A 23445-nucleotide genomic window follows, 5' to 3' on the forward strand; every position below is an offset into this window, starting at 1 on the left:
CCCCCCCTGGCTGTGCCCCCTCCCAGCTTCTTGTGCACCCGGCAGAGCAGGGGAAGCTGAAAAGTCCTTGACTGGTGTGAACGCCACTTAGCTCCTATTTATCAACAGCTTAGCACTACTTAGCAAGAACCAAAGCATCAGTGTATCATCGACATTGTTCTCATCCTAAACCCAAAACACAGCCCCATACCGGCTACCAAGACGAAAATCAACTCTATCCCAGCTGAAGCCAGGACAGAATGTTCAAACATCTCCTTAAACACAATATTAGCCCTGCTGTCAACTTAGTCTTCATGGATTTTATACAGCAACTATTGCTTTTCCTCACTCACTCAAGAGTCCACTTGCCTGAGGGCTGGAAATGTTATCAAGGGAAAGAAGAAAGTAGCTTTATCATGTTGCTGATGGGTAAGAGAAAGAAGTGTGTGAGTCAGCACTGCTGGTGGATTGCCTCTGCTGACTGTCCACTGAATTCCATTGGCTGAAATCAGTTTTCTGGATAAATGACCGATTTATCCACTCACAATAGGATAGCAATAGGAAATGTAATGTACCTGTGACAACCTGGTAGTAGTTTTGCTCATGATGGCATCATTGATTATTGTAATACAGCTTTTTCTGTAACATCTTCTGAATGGCCCTCCAGATGAAATGTCGAGTAACATGTTATTCTTATAAAGCGAAAAGCATTCCAGAAGGTGTTGATATTTTTAAAATTCTTCTTTTAACTGGCTTAATATCATGCCCTTTCACCTGCACATCTGTGAAGTATAAGGCAAAGTCATACCATGAAATAGTTTGTCTGCAATTTTCATTATCTATCATGATGTTTAATTCACTTCAACTGTAACTTCAGTCTTATGTTTTCACTGATACTGAGAAAAAACTAGGGTTTACAGATCATTAACTCTTCTTAAGTAACAATCCATGTCATAAAAGTGAGGGAACTTCTGCTTTTGTAGAAATAAGCTCAGAATAGCCAGAGACTGGATATACACAGATGGACAGGTGATGTAGTATAGATAATTTGCTGTAGAACCCAATCCTACCTTATTTTGCAGTAGCAATTTTATATAAACATGCCTATCGAAGCATTAAATACATATTCTTAAAAGAATATTTTATTCTTAAAAGAATAAAATAAACATTTATTGTTTTGCTACTGTCCTGATTTTTATTTCTAAGAAACAGCCAAACTAATAACTGATTGATGCTGTTTTTCAGTACAAACTAGTGCATGATAATGAACTAATGTTCATTTACTCTTGTCCATATACATGAATTCTTGCAGGCTGGTGAATTGTCTTCCATTCTACAGCTTCCTTGGTATGCTTTGGTTTCTTCTCTTATTTGAAAAACTGTCCTGTGTAATGATAGTCATCAGATTAATTGAAACTGGCTGAGTTCAATATATGTAATTGTGATTAATTCTCCATGTGGTTTTGTAAGTTCTAGTTGTTAGCACTGAAAATGTCTGTTTTGAAACTTTTCTCAAGATCTCCAGAAAATTAATGCTTAAGTTGTAATCAGCATTTTTTATCACAAATAATTTGATCCTTATTCTTGCTAGTAGTACATTTATACAGAGAGCCAACATACAAAGAAATAATGAAAATTTCCATTTTATAGCTATAGCATCTAGTTAATGGTTAGGATCCTATTGTGCTTTTGTCCACTTGGCCTAGTCGTGCTAGGAGCTGTATTGTTACTAAAGAAACAAACAAAAAAAATGTAATGGCTGGCTAAAAGAATTAAGAATTCACTTGGAAAACCTTTTTTTGTAATTACTTTTTTCTATAAATCTCATCTTAGACACCTGTCATTGTTTGTTTGAATAGCTCCTGCTTTCTGTTGGCTCTGTTCACTAGGATTATGGTTCAAGTGCCTGTACACAGATGCCTGGAGCCATTCCAGCTGCTCATTGTCCCTTGGCCTCCAGCTCCTGCTCCAGAAGATCTTCTGCAAATTCTCTATGACATCTCTCTGCCCATGTAGTGCCCCAGGTACTCTAGGCCATCTCAAATGACACTAGACAACCATGAAAATTGACTCAAACCTCTAACACACAAATTACTACTGAGGACCTTAGGCACTTTACTTACAGAAAAACACCTAAATTTTTTGACATCTACACTGAAATGTATGAATCTAGAGTCAAAAGCCACCCAAAATCCTGGGCAAGCTTGTTCAGATGAGCTTTATCTGATCACAGTATGCCATGTTATTTGAATTAATCCTTTTATTTATTCTTGTTAGTCCTCAATTGCTCATTAAACCACTTGATAGTAAGCTATCTAGTGTTTCACATAGTCTGTTCTGAAAGACAGAATTTCAGCTTCTGAAGAAGAATGTCATTTCAGTCTACTATTATGACAGAAGAAAATCGTCTAATATATGTATCCACCCTTGCCAAGGGAGAAAGGTCTAAAAATGTACGTGAGGATAAGGTAAAGGATAAAATGATTTGAAAATTATCTGAAAAATTATTTGTAATGTCTTGTGGAGTGGGTTATACCAATAACCTCCAAAGGAATACAACAAATGAACAGAAAAGAACAGTGAAATAAAAATCCAAGTAGATCCATAGCTCTAAAGAACAGATATTGAACATGCTCCTACTATAGCTTTAGAAATATTTTAAGTGAAATTTTGCTGGTGATGTTTTTTTTTCTGAAATTTATATGTTTCTCTTTCATTATTATTATCATCTATTTCTGCTTGTAGCTATGCTGTCATCATGGATGAGTGAAACGGGCAAAGAACATGAGTCTCTAAACATGAATCATATTTAATGTGACTTTGTTCTGTTATTTCAACTACCTAGACAGAAAGAAGAGTACAAGCTATTATTCTGGGGTTTAATTTTGCTCTCATTTGTTATCTTAGAAATGCCTGACTTGTTTACTTAATTTTTTGAGGATGATTTAAATCTACAGTGAGATGTTAGCAAGACATGCATTTTTTAAGGACAAAAAAGATTAAATATTTTTTTAACAAATCAGGTTGATATTGGGCATAACTGTGCTAGCAGGGTTTGCACCAACGGACAAGAGCCAAGCTTTTGCTCCTGTATTCACCTGGAACCAGGAATAACGGGAAAGAAAAGTAATCACTCATGATAGAACTCATGTGAGAACCTGAGTTGAGGGATTTTAGCTGTAAAATGCACTCCCAGACAAAAAGCAAGATTTTTACAGCAGAGAAGACTTTGTCTTTAATAATGTAACAAATTAGGAAAAGGATATTTGTTAAGGGACAATTACATTTAGGAGCTGTACCTTGCTAAATAAGAGGAGGATCAAGGATGAGAGCACACACTGCTTCATGTCCCCAGTGCTTACAATTAGTCTTTTTAATAAGAGATTTACGTTAGGGAGAACAAGTCAAAATAATCCAAAACAGATGTAAATTACAAAGATTGAGAAATGGAGATATTCAGTATCTATTGCTCTAGCTCATTCCCCAGTTCTCTTTTATTCAGCGCTGTAGGTATATCAAAATGTTGTACCTGTTGTATTAAATAAAATTGGTCAGGGACTGCAGCTGTCCTACTTCCCAGAGCAGAATAGCTATATCCAGGCTGCCTGCTGGGAACAGTCCCTAGACTATGCTAAGGCTCAAATTGGGGTAAGCATTTTTGTGGAGATTCTTAGTTGGGTCAGTTCAAATCTGTGATGGCCAGGAAGCATGCTAATAATGGAACAAAATGGACAGTGTATGCTAGTGCTTGGGCCCACAACCTGGCTTTGTTGAACTGTACCTTCAGTGAAAATTTTAGTTATTTCTACCTACTTCAGTAGTTAGCTTTCTGTGAAAATTTTGTTTGCTTACTAAGTGGTTTTGAATGCTACATAAATAACTACTGAGAAAAAAATGTCTGGGTTTTGTAGTAGTAGTATAATAATAAGCTGAGGTAATTCCTATTTCTAATATTCAAACAGCAATTGTTTTGATCCTGAGGTAGTAAAGGTATCTCCAGAAAGCACAAAGGGTAAGTTAAAGCTGTGTGGTGCAGGCTCACAGCCATTTTACTGATTCTTGCTCCTGTTCAATAAGAAGAATATATGTTTATTTCTTTCTGTGTTCAGATGAGTTGGCTTAGACTGGAGAGAAATATTGTGTTACTTCCATCAGAATTTCAGGCTGCTGTTTGGTTGGTAATTCTGGAGTAGAATGAGTCTGCAGTCTTCAGAGTTTTAGCACTGGATCTTGGGCAGAAATCACTTGGTTTGACATAGCAGTGTGTGCATTGCTTGTACTTTCTGCATCATCTCTTCGATGTAAAGGGTATATCTTATTAGAAATCTCATTCTCTCTCTGAAAATTTCACTGAAAAAGCAAAAAAATTAAAAAGGGGCTGATGTACTTCACACAAAACTACAGTTGGTTTGTTTTTTTTGCCTTCCCCCCCCCCCCAAAAAAAAAAAAAAATCACAGGGCACTATCACAAGGGACTAAAAGAGTTGTAATCCTAGGTATCTAAATATGAGTCTCCAATATAAGCTGGACTTCTAATTTAGAAGGATCCAGAAGGATCCTTCACATTATTGGAAATTAAACCCTGCAGGAGATTCTAGCCTACCGAGGCATGGGTAGTTTTTAATGAGATCACTAAAGAGAAATGCTGTATTTTTAAGTATTCAGGTATGTAATACTAAGCAGAGGAATAAACTCTAGCATAGTTTATTTCTCTCATTTGAAAGAGTTCAAAATAGTTATACTTCTAGAAAAAAATCTTCTAGGTTTGATTTGATTAGGTAAATTGGATTCACTGCTGGGCTCCTTTGGGATTCCCTCCACAAGCACTTATGATACACACATAAATGAAAGAGAGGAAATGTTATGACTGAGCTTAGTTCACATTGACTGCAACAGAGTGTCATCAAGATATTTTTATTGAAAAAGAATAAAATAAAATTCATAGAAAAACAATGTTTCCCCTGAACGAATATGATGTGTAACATAAGTAAATAGGATACTAGATTTTTGTTGAAAGAGAAGCAATATCACGTCAGTTTCAATAGTGTAAACATAAGTTCTCTTGCCTTTCACTGTTCATCACTCATGAGAGATGAAAACATTTGTAACTTCCTGTAAACACAGGAAAGTAAAAAAGAATCCAGCCTTCACATTTAAACCAGATTTACTTACAAAAATTCATAGATTTTTGAGAACCAGAAGGGACCATTTTGATTATTTAGCCTAACCTCCTGCCTATCCTGTCCTTGAACCTCTGAATTAATTCATGCTTTAAGACCAAAAGCTGTTTGATCCAGAATATTATATATGAATTGTTAATAAATTATTTTAATATAGAACAATTTTTTTGTTTTTTTTTTAATGTATGATATTGATAATATAGATTTGTTTGATTCACTTTGAAAGTATAAATAAAAGTTTTTGATTAATTTGCTATTTTCATATGTTTTGGCCCGCTACACAAATCTGTCAACTCTGTGTTTGCCATGTCAGTGCTTACAAGGTTGGTTGAATTAATTCTTGAGGTGGTTTTATTTTGGTTCACTAAAGGATGAGCTACAAAAGTATTTTTTTGTTCCTTTTTAACCACTGTAATAGAACTCATTTCTGTGCCATTCTTTCTGAACAGAGGAAACAAGAACTGTATTTGGGAGTAATATAACATCCCTTATCTGACTTAGTATTCCTATTTCTGTCCCCAAAGTTATCCCATTAAAATCTTTGGCTAGAACACTTGTCTTGATAACTCATAGTCTGCTGGCTATCCAGGACAACCACAATTATTTTACAGAACAGAATATTTTATCTTCTAATATGCATGTAATACAGTATTTAGACTTGTAAATTTACATTTTTCTGTATTTTATTATAGTATATGTTTAAATATTCATTCTATTGCCTGGCTTACCAGATGAGGTATCTTCTTAAGAAATTTATCACTTCTCTTTGTTATTTAGTAGTTGTCCAGTTCTTGTAGCACTGGAGGGTTTATCATTCCTGTTTTGTGTTTTATGCTGCTTTTCAAGTCATTGATAAAAATCTTAATTAGACTGGAAAAATTACCAGACCCTATAGGACTGTACAACAACCATACATTCTTAGTGATAATTTTGCTAACTATGCTTACACTCAGATTTGTCAGGAAGCTTCAGGTACCCTTATAGATGCCTCTGTAGCTGCTGTAAGCAGTTATTTTTTCTTACTGAAATGTTGTATAGTATCAAGTCATATATTTACAGAACCCTGTAAGTACTTTATTACAACAATGTAACTTCTGTCATGCAAATCTGTATTTTCATTCTAAAAGATGAAATTTCACAAAATTTAATAATGGTACTTCTGGGTATCATAACCTTTTTCAGAATTGCTGTTTGTGTCAAAGAAAGTGTTCCACTAAGCCATAGGTGAAAATTACAAGGAACTTTTAGACAATTGGGCAGTGAGAGATCTAAGCTGGAGGCCCAGCATCCCAAAGCTACATAGGCAAGGTGTGAAGTTGGAGACTCCCAGGGATCTTTGAGTTGTCTTAAGACTGAATCATTCACCGGTGCACATGTACCACAGTAGTGGTAAGAAAACACAAATTTTCTGGGAAAATAAAATGCCACCAGCAGAGGACATGTTTTTGATATCAAATTCTTACTTCAACAAACTTTCACCAAAATTAAGGAAAAGATCCAGTAAATCTAGCCTGGAATATTGGCATGCCTATTGCAATCTCACAACACTGGTGACCTAACCCTTGCCATAACTCAGTTAAACTAACAAGGTTGTTAATAATATTTGCTGCTATTTTCATTGAAATTAAAAGACAATGATGCACAATTAAATCCACAGTATTTTTTTTTTTTAAGACAGAAATTTAATAGAATGGAAAAACTTTTTGGACACCGGAAGGAAAAAGAGATTATTTTAGCCTGTGATACAAAAGGAAGAACATTTATTGTACTAGTTTTTGGGGGCACATGGTATACAACTAGTAAACCTCCTTATTCAGCTGGAAGACCCAGAAAGCATATACAACAAAATTCTCCAGATATAACCTGTGTTTCTTTTCCTCTTAAATAATAGCTTTATAAAAATTGTAGCACAACAGAATAATCATTTTAAATGCCTTTTATCTTTATTTCTAATGTGAATCAAGCTAGCTTTGAAGAAGTACACAGATTGGATAAATTTAATGAAGAATTTATATCAGATTTAAGCCATGCTTAGTAGAGAACCAGCACTGAGATTTGTGAACTTATATGGAGACAATATTTCTTCTTGTACAACTAAAGAGACTGAAGACAATAACAAAATCCAAATTATAAATGAGTTTGTTAATTTCTTAATCTCTACTCGTTCAAGTATGGTGGAAAGTTTGGAAAAGTTGAAGAACACTTTTTCAATGTTGAACCTACATTTAAAGCAATTTAGTGGGATCGTCTGGGTTTTTCAGATTTCTAGTCATAAGTCAATAACGCACAATAAGTAGAAAGGAAATTAAAAAGAGGAACAAGAACATAACTACTTTGGGCTGAAATTTAGAGAAGCAGCAAAATATAAAGACCTTATTAAGTCAATACATTTTTAAGACTGAGACAGAGATACAGAATGTAGAGAGGGATGCATGTTCTCAGGCTGAAAAAATGTATATATAAATGGCTTTATACTACGGAAACTTTGACAGCAGCTCTTGTTTGAAAATCTGTCTTGCTGGAGGTTCATTGCCACATTTATGCCACAGAACTGAGGGATAAAGAGTACCCCATCATACAGCTGGCTTTGGATCTGTGTCATGATGCGAACTGGGCCAAAAAATTTGAAAAGTGTCCTGTTTATCTAGGTCTAGTTCATTAAACTGGCTGTGGGGTTTTTTTTCCATAAATAGTGTGTTGGCAGAAGTATGGCATGGATTACACAATGAGCAGGGAGCAGGACAATTATACAAAGGAACTTTTTTTTGTCTTAGCTAGGTAGTTTGTCTTTCAGGTAGCATATAACTCTCTAATAAAACTTTTGAATCGAAAGTGCTGCATAAATTGGTTCTGCTGATTCAGTGGTGAATGGCATTCTCCTGCTCTTATATAGTGTTGCAAGTGGCTTTTATAAAGTTACAGAGATTTATCTGAGTGATGTCTTTGTAATAGTGATTAAAATATTTCTTCTGGGCAATGTACAGCACTTAATAGATCAAGTAGTCTGGGAGGTGACTCCATACTCTGTAAATAAACTGAGTATATTGCCCAAAAATATGAACCTAGTATCTTGCTTGATCAACAAAGCAATGACATTTTTGAAAGTATAAAACAATTGAGTCTGTTTCAGACTAATTAGTAGCTACTTTCAGGAGAAAAAACATCTGATTATTAAATTAAAGAATTTGATCCAGTAAAGTTTTAGCCAGTGTAAAGAAGTCCTGCTAGACTGAAGCAAGTGCAATGCATGAGACTGCACCAGCTGATATTTTGGACTAGGTAAAGTTATAAGAAGTCTTACCATTTGTAAGAACCTGTTTCTTTAGATATTATGAAGTTTATATCTATCTGATATGTAAACTGAACTGAATCTGGATGGGACAGAGGGCACATTGTGTAGGTATGTATGACAGTCCTAGCACTTAGTATTTAAAAAGCTGCATGACAGCATTTTTACATTTGATAAATGAGAGAGATGAACATTATTCTGGTAATTGCTCAGTTCTGCTCAACAGAACAGAGAAATAAGTTAAACTTTGAGATCTCTACCTGTTGTCTTGTAGACCATACTGGCATGGTTGGCCATGTCTATTGTGATAAATAAAAAGGAGCCAGAGAACAAGCTTGTGTACTGGACCCAAATCACCTACACTGCTTAGGCCAGTATCAGCTATCCCTTTGCTTTTTTTTAGGTCACCCTTACTAGTTCTCCGAAAACAATGCCTGGATGTGATTTCGGAAATAGTTCTCTCTAGGCTAGCATTGGCTCAATCTGTACTAGCTTGGTCTGCTGCTCCGTGGTCAGGCATTTGATATTGTCCCAACACATATTTTTCTTCAGCTGCTACCAGATGCCCATGTGACACACCCAGAGCACAGAACGTGTGTTTTGGATTCACCAATACAGAGCTGCAGCACAGCTCTCATACTATTCCAGATATTTCAAACTGGAAAATCTACAAAGTGATAATTGTATCTTAAGGCCATGTGGACACCACATGGGTCTTGAAAAGATCCAGGGCCAGTTGCTATGTAGCATGGATGCTGTCTGTCTGCTTTAAAGGGGATTAGCCTCAAGGAGTAAGGAAATGTCTGTATCCATTCCACTTGGCCTCTGGGCCAGGAATTGGTGCCTGATCTTTTTTTATCTAGCAATGAAGACACAGACCTTTCTTTTTTTTTTTTTTTTTTTAAATTAAAAATGAAGTACACATCCCCAGATACCACTCTTTTAAATCTGCCTGTAAACCAAGGGGAAAAAAAAAATCAGAATTCTCTTTCTGTGGATCCTGGAGTTTTCTTTTTAAATCAGATAATTACTAGAGAGACATATATGAAATTTTGGGTACTCACTGAAGTTCTCCATCTGTACTGCTAACTTGCATACTGTATCTTGCCTTTAGCTGTTGCAGGGCAAATCATTTCCTAAATATGATAAATGGGATCTCCGACAAACAGGCAGCGGTGGAGGTGTAGATGAACAAATTAGTGGAGACTGTGATGATGAAGATGGTTGTGGAGGATCAGGAAGTGGAGAAGTCAAGAGAGTCCTGAAAATTACAGACTGTAAGTCCATTATTCTGTTTCCTTCATGCATTTAAATAGTGAATTGGCATATTTTCCACTAAGAAATACCACGGAATTATCTTGGAAAAAGTGTGGAAAAGTTGTCTGTATAATGTTTCCAAGATTTACAGGAATAGGACTGCAATTATAGGATTTCTATGAGAATGGTATAAATATGAGCATCAGTTTCATCGTAATACATGTTAATACATATTCGGCGTAATGTAGACTGACCTCAACACAGTATTTTAGTCAAATGAAAAGTGTTACAATGACATGTCCTTGTGAGTTGCTACTTAAACATAAAAGGTTTGGGAGTTAAGCAGAGAAATTGTTCTAATTTTTCATGGAACTGTGGGAAAATGCAAGGTTTAGTTGTGGTAGCTGAATTTCATGGAGCACTGTTGGAACCAATGTACTGTAACCCACTCAACATCAATGCCATTATTACTTCTTATAGTTCTTTGTGCTTTGTTTTGTTTTTGGTTTGGTTTGGTTTTGTTGCTTTTTTTTTTTTATTCTTTTCTGAACCACATTTGTAACAATTTTCTTCAAAAAATCATTTGTTTGTACACTTCAATGGCATGGAGCAATTGGATTGAAGCACAAGTAAGTTAACTACTTCTCTGAATTGGGATGTTATTCTACACCTTGTACTTCCCTTTTCAGTGTAGAAATATAGGCAAAGATAATGGGAATAGATGCCTGGTATCTTCAAAATTGCATTTCTGCATTTTGGTTTTTTTTTTTTTTTCATTTTTTTCCTGCATTTTGCATTTTTTTTCATTTTTCTGCATTTTGCATTGCAAAATTCAATACTAATTGATAAGAAATAAAGATTGGTGTCAATCCCTGAATTTATCTATATTTACTCAATTTGAGTGTACTCTAAGTTTCCAAGCTTAGGTGAGAACCCAGGTCGTTCTTGACTTGACAGCAAAAAGGCAACTTAAAAATGTGGCCATAGAGAAGCTGTAGTGTGTACTTGCCCAATTCTGATTTGAACAACTGGAGAAATGAGACTCTGAGCATCTTGGGGCATGCCTTAGCAGGTCAGTTTGGTTTCAGCTTAAGATGCTGTTGCACTGATACTTAGTCTATACATTTTCAAGTCTCAAGTTCATAACTTCTCTAGATAAGATTTTAAGAGATCTGCAAAAAAGATTTGGACACTTACTTCCTGAGAGTGCCTTTGAAGATTTAACTTTGAAAAAAGGAATTAGAGATAAAATATTTAAAACCCGATGTACTCTGGAATACCGGATATATCTATTTGATAATGACACTTTATGGTATGGAAAGACTGTAAAATGGTCTTAGAATATGACTACAGTTATTAAGCAAGTATTAAATGACAAAAAAAATTACAAGAATAGTACATTTTGTTTCACCCTCTTCTGCTGCATTGGAATTTTCTTCATATTGATATATTTAGTGTAATCTTTTCAAAATGTCAAAAATATAATTAGCCTTCATATTCTCTTTATACTACATGTATTATAAATCTCTAGAATTATAAACTATGTATTAGGCATACTGCAGTTTGCATGTAATGCTGTTTCATTTGAACCTTTTCTAAGATATTACTTAACAAAAATATGAGTCCATACTGTTCAATATTATGACTTGTGCATATATCTTGAGGTACTAGGACCTTCAATGAACTGTTTTGATTTTATGGATTTATGTTGGCATGCATTTGATATTTGGAATCCTAGACAACACTACTTTGTTCTGGGGTATCACACATGTTTACTGATATGGATTTTCTGTCCAATAGAACTGTTAAAAAATTCCAATTAGTAAGAATTTTGTTACAATATACATCAGGAAAATCTTTTTCTTCAGATATCACTTAAGTGTATATTTAAGATAAATGAAACAGCTTGTACAATCCTCCTTTTGCATTATTGTGATATATGAGTAGGACTTCAGGAATTAAAAGTGAAATTGAAAGTGAAAAAAGTAAAATAAGTATGTTTTAGCAAGCAAACAAAATTATCTTCTCAAGATTTCTGATTTTACGTGAGGAACTAGAATTAAAAAATTCAAAGATAAAGATCATCACAATTTAAGCTAGTGAAATTTTCTTAGCTTCAGGTGACTGGTATCAATTTCAAGCTAAGTCAGATCCTGAACTCCTTGTTTTTAAACTGGAAAGTTAGATTTACTCTGGTGATGTTGCTTACTGATCTTTGAATAGTATGAGTGAACTTCAGCTAAACCTAGAGGTTGACTACAGTATGTTTGATCCTCAATGTTAGCTTGTTAGTTCTAGTGCTTTTTTGTGCATCCCAATGTTTTTAATTGCATACAAATAGCAAGAAATGTCTGACTACTCTTCTGTATTTAGATATGGTTTGTATTTTATCATATATGTCATGGAAGACCAACCAACCTTGATTTGTTATATAGAAACTTATATTTGTAGTCCTAAGTAAGCTGATATAAAAAAGAAAAAAACTGCACACTTGCACTATGAACAAGATTGAAAAGTTAGATTTGTTCAAATCCAACCCTTCATAAGCTTCTGATCTGCAAACACTTGTAATCTTACTCAGAAGTCAAGCTCAAGAATTGCTGTACATCTGTGTAATTTTATTTTGTTTCTTCTGATATATAACAGATCATTGTTCAGGTTTGCCACTGTTACATGCTGCTTCTATGCATTATAAAACACTAGCTTATCAGTATAACATGACCATGTTTTTAAACTGAAAAACAGACCTCAGCTGCAGTAGAACTGGACACGTAGAGACACAATGGACTGAGATGGCCAATACTCACATAGCAACTTAGGAATCATAACAGAAGAAAAATTACACACATTAGAAGTATCAGCAGTCTGGTATTTCATTGTTGTTAACTTTCAATTTGTAAAAAACAGTAAGAAAACCATAAAGACAAAAGACAGAAATAAGGTGAGGCAAAGAAAATGGAAATGTGGGTCATACTCCTCTTTCTCTATAGTACAGAGGCTTAGTCTTCTATCTCTATTTATGAACGGGTGACAGTAGACATGTAAAAGACACAAATGACACCAGGACTGAACTGAAGCACCAAATAGTTTGAATGTGTGAACATGAAGTCAACTTTTAGTGTTACAGTTTTAAACACATACTCGTTACAGACATTTTGTCTAAGAAGAACTTCTAAGTAAAAAGTAAAGTAAAAAAGTTAACTAAAAAACTTTCAAGAAGTTTTAACAAACTCCAGAAACAAGATACTTACTTTCTTGTCATACATAAGCATCATTATAGGACTTTATAACACATTTATGACTTTTGAAGCTCAAAAAAGAGCTTCAGGTAACAGATAAGTTATTTCATAAGTATTTCTTTTTAATGTATCGCATTAAAATGGGTGAAAAAAGATCATTTATGGAGTTTAGTAACATGCACATTTTAACTGTATTCATTATGCACATGAGTAATTCACTTTACCTTATACCCTTTCGATACATGGAGACATACAGATAATATTATTTTTTCCTCACCAAAGAAACTTTTTACAGTCTTTTTGTTCTGGGCAACTTTGCATTCTCTCATAATCAGACAGGAAAGAAAGGGGGATTACTAACTATTATGTGTTATAATAGAGTCTGGAGGTCCTAGCCAAAGCCTGATCTCCATTTTGTTATTCCAGACATTTTCACCAAGGAAATGATCTTGTCTGCAACAAATTCATAATCTAAGTAAGCTGATAAAGCATGATACAGAGATAACCATTTTAAGGACGTTATTTTGTATAAAAATATGTGAAAACACATGCACCTTTTCTGAGGCCGTGTCATTGCTTTCTGAACATGTGTATGATTCTCAGACCTGGAAGGAAGAGAGTGGAAGGGAGAAGATATGTTTCTGCCAAGATAAACCTCTAGCAATTTTATGTGAATGCATAGCCTCTGAAGTCAAAGATGACTTATTTCTATACTCAGTGTTACAGATGTAAGAATTGCTTTTACTTAGTGTTGGAGACTGACAAATATGTGGTGACAGGCTTTAGGCTTTGGAAGGTCAATGAAGAGTTTTAGTATTTATGACTCAGAAGTGATAGCCCTAGCATTACACTAGTGTTTAAATTGTGTTGTATTTTGAAAAATTCTGTTTTTCATAACAGATAGTTAATCCTTACATTATATTCAATGTTTCAAAGCCCTACAATTGTGCTGACTGCTTCAGTCTTCATAAGTACTTTTAAAATATAACAAATTGGTGCAGTTATTTGAAGGAATGGTACTAGAAAGGATAGTGTACTTAAAATGTATAAAATAAACAGTAGTATAAAGTCTTGACACTTCATTTGCTAGTTTTATTCTATTCTAACCCAAGAGCTCCCACAGGACTGTTTCGTGCATCACAATGAATTACCTCCTGAAAAAACCCTGCAGAATGCAAAAGGTAATAGCAACAAATACTTATCACCTATATATTGATTTGAATCTGTTTTCATACAGCTCTGTGAGGAAGGGCTAATCCTGATATCACTCCTCTGAGGTACTCAATACCATCTATCAAAATTCTCATAAGACTTTTAACAAGACCACTAATTTCCTGAAAACTGCTCTACCATTGCTTTGTCTTTCTTTTCTCATTTTAACATGCAACACAGGTGTTTCTTTGCTACAGCCAAAGATCTCCTAGTTCAGGTCTCATATAAGTATCAATATCAAGGGTGTCTGTGCTTAAGGTATATACAGGCAAATCTTGTGTCTCACTTTGTTGATTTTTATCTCACCTGATATTCATCCTGTCTGAGGAAAAAAGTCTCCAAAATGTTTTATGTCTAGGACTACTTAATCTGTAGATTATTACTTTCTTGTTCAGACAATGTAATAGAGGGAAAACAACTTGGAAAAGGCTTTATGTTGTGATCTCCATATAAAAAGAGGGTACTATGCTTCAAATAAACCAGTCTGTGTCCCTTATCCGATGTTGTACTGCATTCTCATGTCTCACACATAATTTCTTCTCCTTCTGCTCCTTCACCTACTTCAATATAGTTGCTTTTTTCTTTTTTTTAAATCTGATTCTGATGGCATCTTCTGTGACCAAAGCTACTTAAAACTGGTACATCTGTGAGACTTCATCTAGCCTCCCTAGTTGAAGGAGAGCAAATGTCACTAACTGCTATACCTGGAATTGTGCAAATTCTGTAGAGGCTTTTCCATCTTGCTTCTCACCACCAGTGGGGCTACCCAGGGCAGGGCACACTCTTTTCCTAAATTAGAATAAGAAGAGTAATATCAACTCGGTAATACTAATTCACATGAACAGGTGGAATTGGAAGAAAGTGCAACGGCAATAGCAATCATGGTATCACTCATTTGTACAGCTGCTTCTCTTGGTTGGTTCATTAGCCATTCCCACCCTAGATGTGCTGGAATTGAACAGTTACTGTTCACTGAGCAAAATAACTAGTCTGAGTACAAATCTTAGCTATGGTCTAACACATGATTTCAGTGCGGTAACGTCCATTCAAAGTACTTGACCAGGACACAACAAGAGGAAAACACTGTTTTTGGCAGGAAAGGCAAATGTGACAAAATGACTGCATTTGAACTGTATTTGTTATAAAAAATCCACCTGCCATTACGCACATAGGACTTAAAGGAATTATCACAAAACTAGATTGAGATAGATTCGCTGAAGGAGTTGAATATGAAGAATGAGGATTCATGGTCTGAAGTGGAAGTGATATACAACCACGCAGACTGTCAAATGCTAAATGAAGAGCCCCTGGATTACTTTTAAACATCCTAAAAAAATTATACCATTTAATCTTAAACAGTCTGAATCTCTATTTTAACTCATGAAGAAGCAAACTTAAAAATATATGTATACAAATAAAACATTAAACATTCTAATGAACAATAATTCCTTTAATGACCTGATATTCCCCCAAAGTATTTTTTAGGGTTTTGTATTTGAAAAGTCCAGTCTGGATCTGCTGATTTACATCAAAATATTTCAATAATTCTACCACAGCTATTTAACAATAGGCTTGTTATTGACCAGTGTCTTTGAGTACACCTTTATCCCAGTGTAGTGGAAGGCCACTATCTTTGTCTCAGGAAGTAAATCGTATTAGAGTAATAGAAATATGGTCCAAAACTAGAGTGTCTTGCACAGTTCACAGGCCCTTTCCTTAAGTATTTATTATCTAATTAAACAAAGAAGACAAAGACTAATAAGTAGATAACTCTGAAAGTTGCACTTTCAGTCTTATAAATTGTCAACATGGTATCAGGTAACACAGTTTATCTGTTCCTGTGTGCTCTGGGCAACCTGTTCCACTATTTCTACGCCATTCACCATCCTCAGCTCCAAAAGTAAAGCACTGGAGTCCAAACAATTGTGGAAGTGATGTGGAGGGCTTCTCATTAGATTTCTGTTATCAGTGAGTGTCTCAGGATTCTAAGACGTAAGAAGACTGGTGGAATGTGCCAGATAGATAGCAAAAGCAATAAAATCTCCATTATGATGTTTGCCATCTGTTATGTTGTTTTAAACTCTCATCTGCATTCTATATAACCTCCATAAAGGAAGAGATCCCTCATGTCTGAGTAGGATTTCAGGTTTTATTTTGTTTACACACAACAGTATTCTTCTTAATCCCCTCTTGTTAACGTGAAGTGTTCTTATTCAGGTGCCTTTGGAAGGACTACATGACATCACTCTTTATATGTTCACTCAGTTCAGAATGTCTCAATTCTATTAAAAATGAACAGAAAAAAGTTCATGCTGTGAACCCCAAACTCGGTCTAAATATTGCACTAACTTTTAACACTTGCTTTTATACTCAGATTTTATATTGTGTTTTGTGGAATGGATTAAACATTTCTTGTTTAGCTAGAACTGACATTTAATGATGGTGCTTGATGTATTTTAATGGAATCGAATGCAGAATTTTTTTAACCTTACAAAATTCTCCAGAAATATTGTGTGTATTCCCAGTCTCATAATTCTGTTTGTAGCTGGTGTTTTGTCTTTGAGGGAACATGTCTGAAAGATGACTGTGGAGGAGGAACAGGAAATGAGGTATCTTACAGAACAATCCACCCCATTTTGAGATGTGAGAAGAGAGTGCCTTGCCCCCCTGTAGCACCTGCTGTGACTTCTGCACTAATTCCAGGCAAAACAATGTTCTCCCACAGAAAGTGTTTTTACCCACCACATTTCATAGGAGTACCATTCAGAATTAATTTTGTGGTCCACAGTGGGAGACTTGTGTATTATTCATTGTCAGGTCTGTTTGAGCAAGGACTGTATCTGTAATTGCCTTTCTGGTCCTCTGTGATTGCTTCTGTGCTTTTTGGCCTAAAATTAAGGTTTCACCTAAGCAAATGGCATATTACTTCTTCATTCAGTATGTAACTTGTTGGTTCAAGCAGCTCAAAAGTGTCTACATATCTGGAAGACCAATCAGAAAATTTTGGGCTATTTTCACCTCTCTATCCAAGGAAACATCTTGAAGGATACCCCTGCTGGGGAGAAGGAAAAGTTAGAAGGAAGGGAATGAATCCATGGAGATGAGTGAGCTTTCCTTCCTGCCCTGTTAATTGGAGGCCCAGTATTCTCCGGGCTGATAAACTACCCTTTCATTACTCCAGTACCACATAAAGTGACTATCTCCTCCAGGATGCCAACTTTATTCCTGTGTATAGCCGATTAGTTTAAAGGTAGTTCAGGTGATACACAGCCTGCATCGTACCTTGATCCAACAATACCATATTCTGTATTTCTCTGATTATTCCAAAAAGTTGCTCCTGAAGAGCTGTAATCCTCACAGGTGAATCCAGAGCAGAAAAGGACATACCAGAGTATATCTTCTGTGCTTAAGTTCACGAGGCATAAAGCAGTAGGCAGGAGTTGGGTTTTGTTTTTTTTTTAAAGTTGCTAAAAACTAAGAAGTAGTAAGTTGAATTTGTTCAACAGGCAGGCGTTGTACACTAACACTTTTGTAAGAGTGGCACTAGCTACTTTCCTTCTGCTGTGGAAATAAGAAAACATTTAGGCCATTCTCTACCCAAATAAATAGCTATAACATCTGTTATCTTATTCCTTTTCCTCAGGAAATATAAAAGAATGAATGAGAAAGCAATATACACTGATACTTTGCTGGGAAATTTGTTTCTTTACTGGTAACTGTTAGTGTGAATATTTTTATATTGGTTCAAATAAATAATACATGCAGTAAAAGGCTCCAATTTTCTGGTAACTTCAAAATTAGTTGTATTATTATAAGGTAATTCCCATCAAAATATAACCTCATGTTATTAATGCAGGCCATTTGTAATAATTACACTGCTCTGATGTGCTGTGTTTTAGACCGGTGAGTATGCTTGTTAAATGCTTTTTCATAACTTAAAACCTTTGAAGAGTAATTGTGCTTCTTTGTTTGTGTTTGTGGTAGGCTCTGTCATAACAATCTTCCTGTTGAGTGTAACATGTTAATACTAGGCAATGTACTGTTGAAAAGTATAAAATATTATATTAGCTGACTTTATTTCTGCCTCTGTGTGAATACCCTCAGCAAATTTTATGTAAACCTTCCCCTTGTTTGTTTTTGAATTAACGATCTCACCTGACAGTACAGCTTTAATCCATTACTCAGGTTAAATTCATCACTCAAGAAGCACTCCTGACAAAAGACTGTGTTCAAGAGAGAGAATTGGTGCTTTTTAAATAGGAAACAACTAAAAATTGAGATGTCATCATTTGTTTTTCCTAGTGCAAAATATGAATATGCAAGTCACACCTTTTTGCAAAGTTGTCTTGTAACTTTTCTCAGTTTTTACACGGCATTTCCAATGGAATTGCTCTGTTTGTTCTCTCACTGCTTCATGTCATTATACATCCAGCAACTTTACCTGTGCAGACTTCATAGGCTGGTGAAGGCCTATGCATAGGAGTCCACAGGTGAATTTTTTTTTTTTTTCTGGAAATCGTTGGAACTTGTATATTAGTGTGGCTTTGTTTATGCTTCAATAATTTATATCATTTTTTTTCTGTATCAACACTTGATCATGTATACAGAAAAATCTTTGAACTTCATATATGTTGATAATGTGTATCTTCTTGCTGAAAGAAAATACTGATTTATTGAAATGTACATTTTTCACAGGAATGTACTGATTACGATAAATCTTTCTCTTCAAAAGATTTTCAGTTCCCCAAAAGACAAGGGAAAGAGAGAAGAGCTCAGCTTATGACAGTCGTTCTGTGAGAAGGAAGGGTGAGATAACCCTAGCCTCCCCATTAATATTAGCCTATGAGAACATTATCAATGTGTTATGTGATATCATCAAAGTTGTGTGATTTACTAAGCCAATCCCCTCAAATGAGCCCGTGGAAAATTGGTTAAGGTTAGTCCTTTCAAAAACAGCAGATTATGCCCAACTATGTTGACTCCTATCTTTACCTATTTTAAGTCTGTCTCTCTCTGGTCCAAAGACTCTTTAGTTATTTGGATGGAGTAGGAAAAACCAGAGGGAGACAATAATCAGGCTAAGTCTCTAGAGCTGTGGTTAAAGTCATTCAGCTAGTATATGGGAGAAAAACAGAATAACCACTTTGCTAGTGTCTGACCTGAATTTAGGTCTTTGTTGTGCTAAAACAACTTTAAAAACATTTATATTTCATCCCATTAACAGATAAGAACTTTGAAATTTTCATCAAAGGAAAAGAAGATAGTGTCCAACTCTTAAAAAAAGGAGTGCACCTTTATGCAATTTTTTTCATACAAAATATTAAAATTCTTTATCTACACCAGATTAAATTACGTAGCTTTTAGTTTTGTGTGTGCATCTGAGTTACACAAAACCAAGTCAAAATATACTGCTTGTTTATGAAAAGTCTGGCTAATTGGAAAATAATAAGCTTAATACATTTTAAATGAGTTATGATCAAGTTCTTTCTGAAGTCAGTGGGCATCATTTCACTGACTTCACAGGAGCTTGTATTTTCCAGAGAGACCACATAATGACTTTAGTAGGAGTTACAAAGTTCTAATTATATTTTAACAAGAATTACCTTATCATAATACCACTAATTCTGAAGTTACGAGAAAATTGGAGCCTTTTACTGTACGTATTATTTCACTGAACCAATGTTCAATATTATAATTATATTTCTAATGATTCATTTATTATATTTCAATGAATCATTGCTTCTTATTATTTTTAATGTTTGAAATGTGTTTTATAATAATAATGTATGGGGGATCTGAAACAAAGGGTTTTTTTATAACTCTTGAGATGATCACTGTACCCAAACCACCTTTACCCTTCTATCAAGTTCTTCCATGAATGCAGTGCATGAGGATTTATGTTGTTTTCCTTTACACAAAATAAAAATAAGCATGAGATTTCCCCCAGAAATATGTTCTTTTCAAGGAATTGTGTCTAAATCAATTCCTTTCTCTAAGTGGTGATGTCTAATCCTCAAAAAACTATGAGTTTTTGCTTCAGATAAGCATCCAAAAGTCAATATATTTTTGAAAAACAGACCTTCTGAAGAGTCACTTTTGCCTCTAGTTGGCCTAATGTGTGATTTTATTATCTCTAAGAGATCTTTCTCTAACTCATAGTTTTGAATTTTACCTTTAAATTCTTCCACAAGTGAATTATCTTTAAAGTCTTGTTCATGTTTTGGAGAGGCTGAGATTGGAGACAAAATTAGCAAAGATCTGAATATTTGCTCTGGGAATTTGGCCTGCTCTGTATTTTTACTCCTCATTTTAATATAATTTGGGGGGGGGGGGGGGAGGGGAGAGCAGCAACCCATGGTTGATATCACATTTCTGTGATATCATGTTAGCTACTTTAATGTTACAGTAAAACCCCTACATTTTCACCACCCAAAATCAAAACGTGAATGTTGGAAGACAGCTATACACTACCGTTCATTTCCTGATTTTCCTCAGAATGTAATCTTACTTTAATAACAATAGATACAGGAACAGGATTTTTCTTCATGTTAGCCATTTATAATGTAAACATCTGTGCTTGGACTAATAAATTTAGGTTCCTTTTACAGTCACTGGAAACAACTAAACATGTGTCACTGGAAATGAATAAACACAAGGGCACATTTCATATTTTTTCCTATAAATAATCTATATGGGAGATGTGACTATGCAAGATCAAGTTCTTAAAATCTGCAAAACGTGTGTGACTATAAAAAAAAAATCAGCAAAAGTTTCCCAAAAAAGGGTGAATCTATTATAAAATACTCAGTTATGACCTGTATTCTGTGAAACAACGTATCCACAAGGCAGCAACTGAGCTTCCTTTTTCTTCTCTTCTAAACAGAAATGGTTAGACACTGTATAATTCCAATCTGGCCTACGAATGTCGGTGCCACTTTTCTAGAATTAGTCTGCTAATAGGCACAAGTACTGTTTTTTTACTTTCTAGGAAGAAATGCATGGAAAAGATAGTGGAAAGGAAAAAGTATTCTTTGTGCCCTGATCCTCTTGGAAGGATTCCTCTCTAGATCAGACACCTAATAGCAGGGGTAGGACTGAGTTTGCCTAGACATGCTGTCATTTTAGCAGATCATTTCAGGAATCTGTTTCAGTATGTGCTCATTAGTTTCTTTTCACTGTCTGAACTGTGTTTCCAGTGACTATAGCAGGAGATAGCTCACATTAAACCTTGTATTGTAGATACCTACATTTAGATAAGTGAATCTGGAGATAAATTCCACTCATTGTGTTTTTAAAGACTGGCTAACTAGAACAACTCTCTGACAGATGTTGGCCAGTAGCAGTGACATTAGACATGCTAAACATGAGTCATTTTTCTAACTTGAAGCCCCATTAAGCAGATTCTGCTCAGGGCCAGCAGACGTGCTTAAGGAAGGGAAAATCTCCTGCTTTATTGTGATTTACCCAGTTGCAGAAACAGAGGGTTATGCCACAGCTCAATAGACACAGACTTCATCAAAGGCATCCTTTGTGGTATCATATAGTCATTAGTATTTTTTATGTCAAATCCATTAGGTCTCTGAAACATGGATCTTTTCGCCCATTTGGCTGCCTTTCTCAAGTATATGTTGCATGCAGTTATCCCCAGGTAACTGCTTTTATAGCACAAGGTTATATTAAGGGCCTCCTGAGTAGCTGGTATATTTCTCCTTCAGACTTATGATTTGGGCTTGTTGTGAATGTTGTGAGCATAGACAGATCATATGGAAAGGTGTGCCAGGTTTCCAGGAAGGGCCTGGACCCCTTGTTTTTTATTTTATCATCAATAATGCCCTAAGCATTATGGACATGAGTCAATCAATGCCATTTTAATTCAGGGCCAAAAGGTCTCTGAGACCCAACCTGGAGAAGCAAAAATGTAGCCTTGACAAAAGGTGGTAGACTGAAATAAAATGCCTAAGAATAAGAAAACAGTCCTGAAGAAAGGAATTTTTTGAGGAAAAAGTCTGATGGAGATGTCTGAATGAGAACATCTGAAGAAAGAAGGATGTATGAGAAATGGGCAGAAATGTCCTTGTTCGCTACCTTTGCTGCATCTGTTCCCCCATTTTTCATTTTTTCTTCAACGTTTATAGGCTTAAATAGAAATGCTGACACGTGTAAGACTCCAGCTCCAAGGCCAAAGGGTGGATCCTGTGACCAGCTTTAGGATGTGAGAAACACAGTTTGGGACACTTGCACAGGTGATAGTGACAGAAAGCATAACACCCTTAAGAGAGTCTTATGGATTGCAACAGTGACATTTGGAAAATATGTCAGTTGTTAGAAAGAGTGGAGACAGCTGGCTGTTAAAAAATACTATTTCTGAAATACCAGGAAGCAAAATCAGAATACAACAGCTGTTCTTAAAGGAAGAAACTTCATATGAGCTAATTAGCTGCAAAATAATCACTTAGTAAATATTGTGTTGATACCTTACATAAATAAATTCAGTCATTACCAAAGAAAAGAAGGAACTATTAATTAAGGTGAAGGTTTCCTAATCAAATTGTTCAACAAAAGCTAGTTATAGACAAAAATATTGATCATACACTGTGACTTGCAGAAGTACTTGAGATTTATTAAAACATTTATTGTTTGTTAAATCTTGGCTAGTTAAAAGTGCACATCAAGGATTTTATATTCAATAATTAAACGTGTTCATATATTTAAATGAAGATAATAAGGAACTTGAATAGGTTTCCAGTTTACAATGTGCTAGTCTCTGGTAGTTCCAAGACTTAGACATAAGACACTTAGACACAGCTTAAATATACGCAAACTAAGAGCACTGACTATTGTTTGCAAATTGATTTAGCTGAGAAGGTGGCCTTTGCTGCCCACCTTGCCCATCCTCTGGAGCTGTATCTCCTCTAGCCAGTATAGTTGAACCATACCATAACTGTTTAGAGACCAACATTATATGGTAACCGGAATGTGCTTCCACTATATGTTAATATAGGTGTGGTGGGTTGATTTGGTTGGTTGCCAGATACCCACCCAGCTGCTCTCTCACTCCCCCTCTTCAACAAATGATAAAAAAATATGGTAAGATGAAAAATTTCATGTGTCAAGATAAAGACAGAGAGATCACTTACCAATTACCATCCTGAGTGAAAACAGACTCAACTTGGGGAAAAATTAATTTAATTTCTTGCCAATTAAAATTAAGTAGGATGGTAAGAAACAAACACAAAACTAAAACCACTTTCCCCCCATCACCCGCCCTTTTTCACTCAACTTCACTGCT

At 35.2% G+C, this 23445-nt stretch overlaps 1 protein-coding gene across 1 annotated transcript in view; it reads left to right on the forward strand.

Moving 5' to 3' along the window:
• GPC5 (glypican 5) overlaps positions 1-23445 on the forward strand; it is a gene marked incomplete at both ends in the record, with an annotated part of 757873 nt that overhangs the window by 416861 nt on the left and 317567 nt on the right. Inside the window, one exon of the mRNA XM_082336071.1 lies at positions 9563-9725. Coding sequence (XP_082192197.1) covers positions 9563-9725 — 163 coding nt within the window. The remainder of the gene's footprint in view (positions 1-9562; positions 9726-23445) is intronic.

The sequence above is a fragment of the Platalea leucorodia genome (genome assembly GCF_965183815.1).
Source record: "Platalea leucorodia genome assembly, chromosome: 2".
Taxonomy (NCBI): Eukaryota; Metazoa; Chordata; class Aves; order Pelecaniformes; family Threskiornithidae; genus Platalea; species Platalea leucorodia.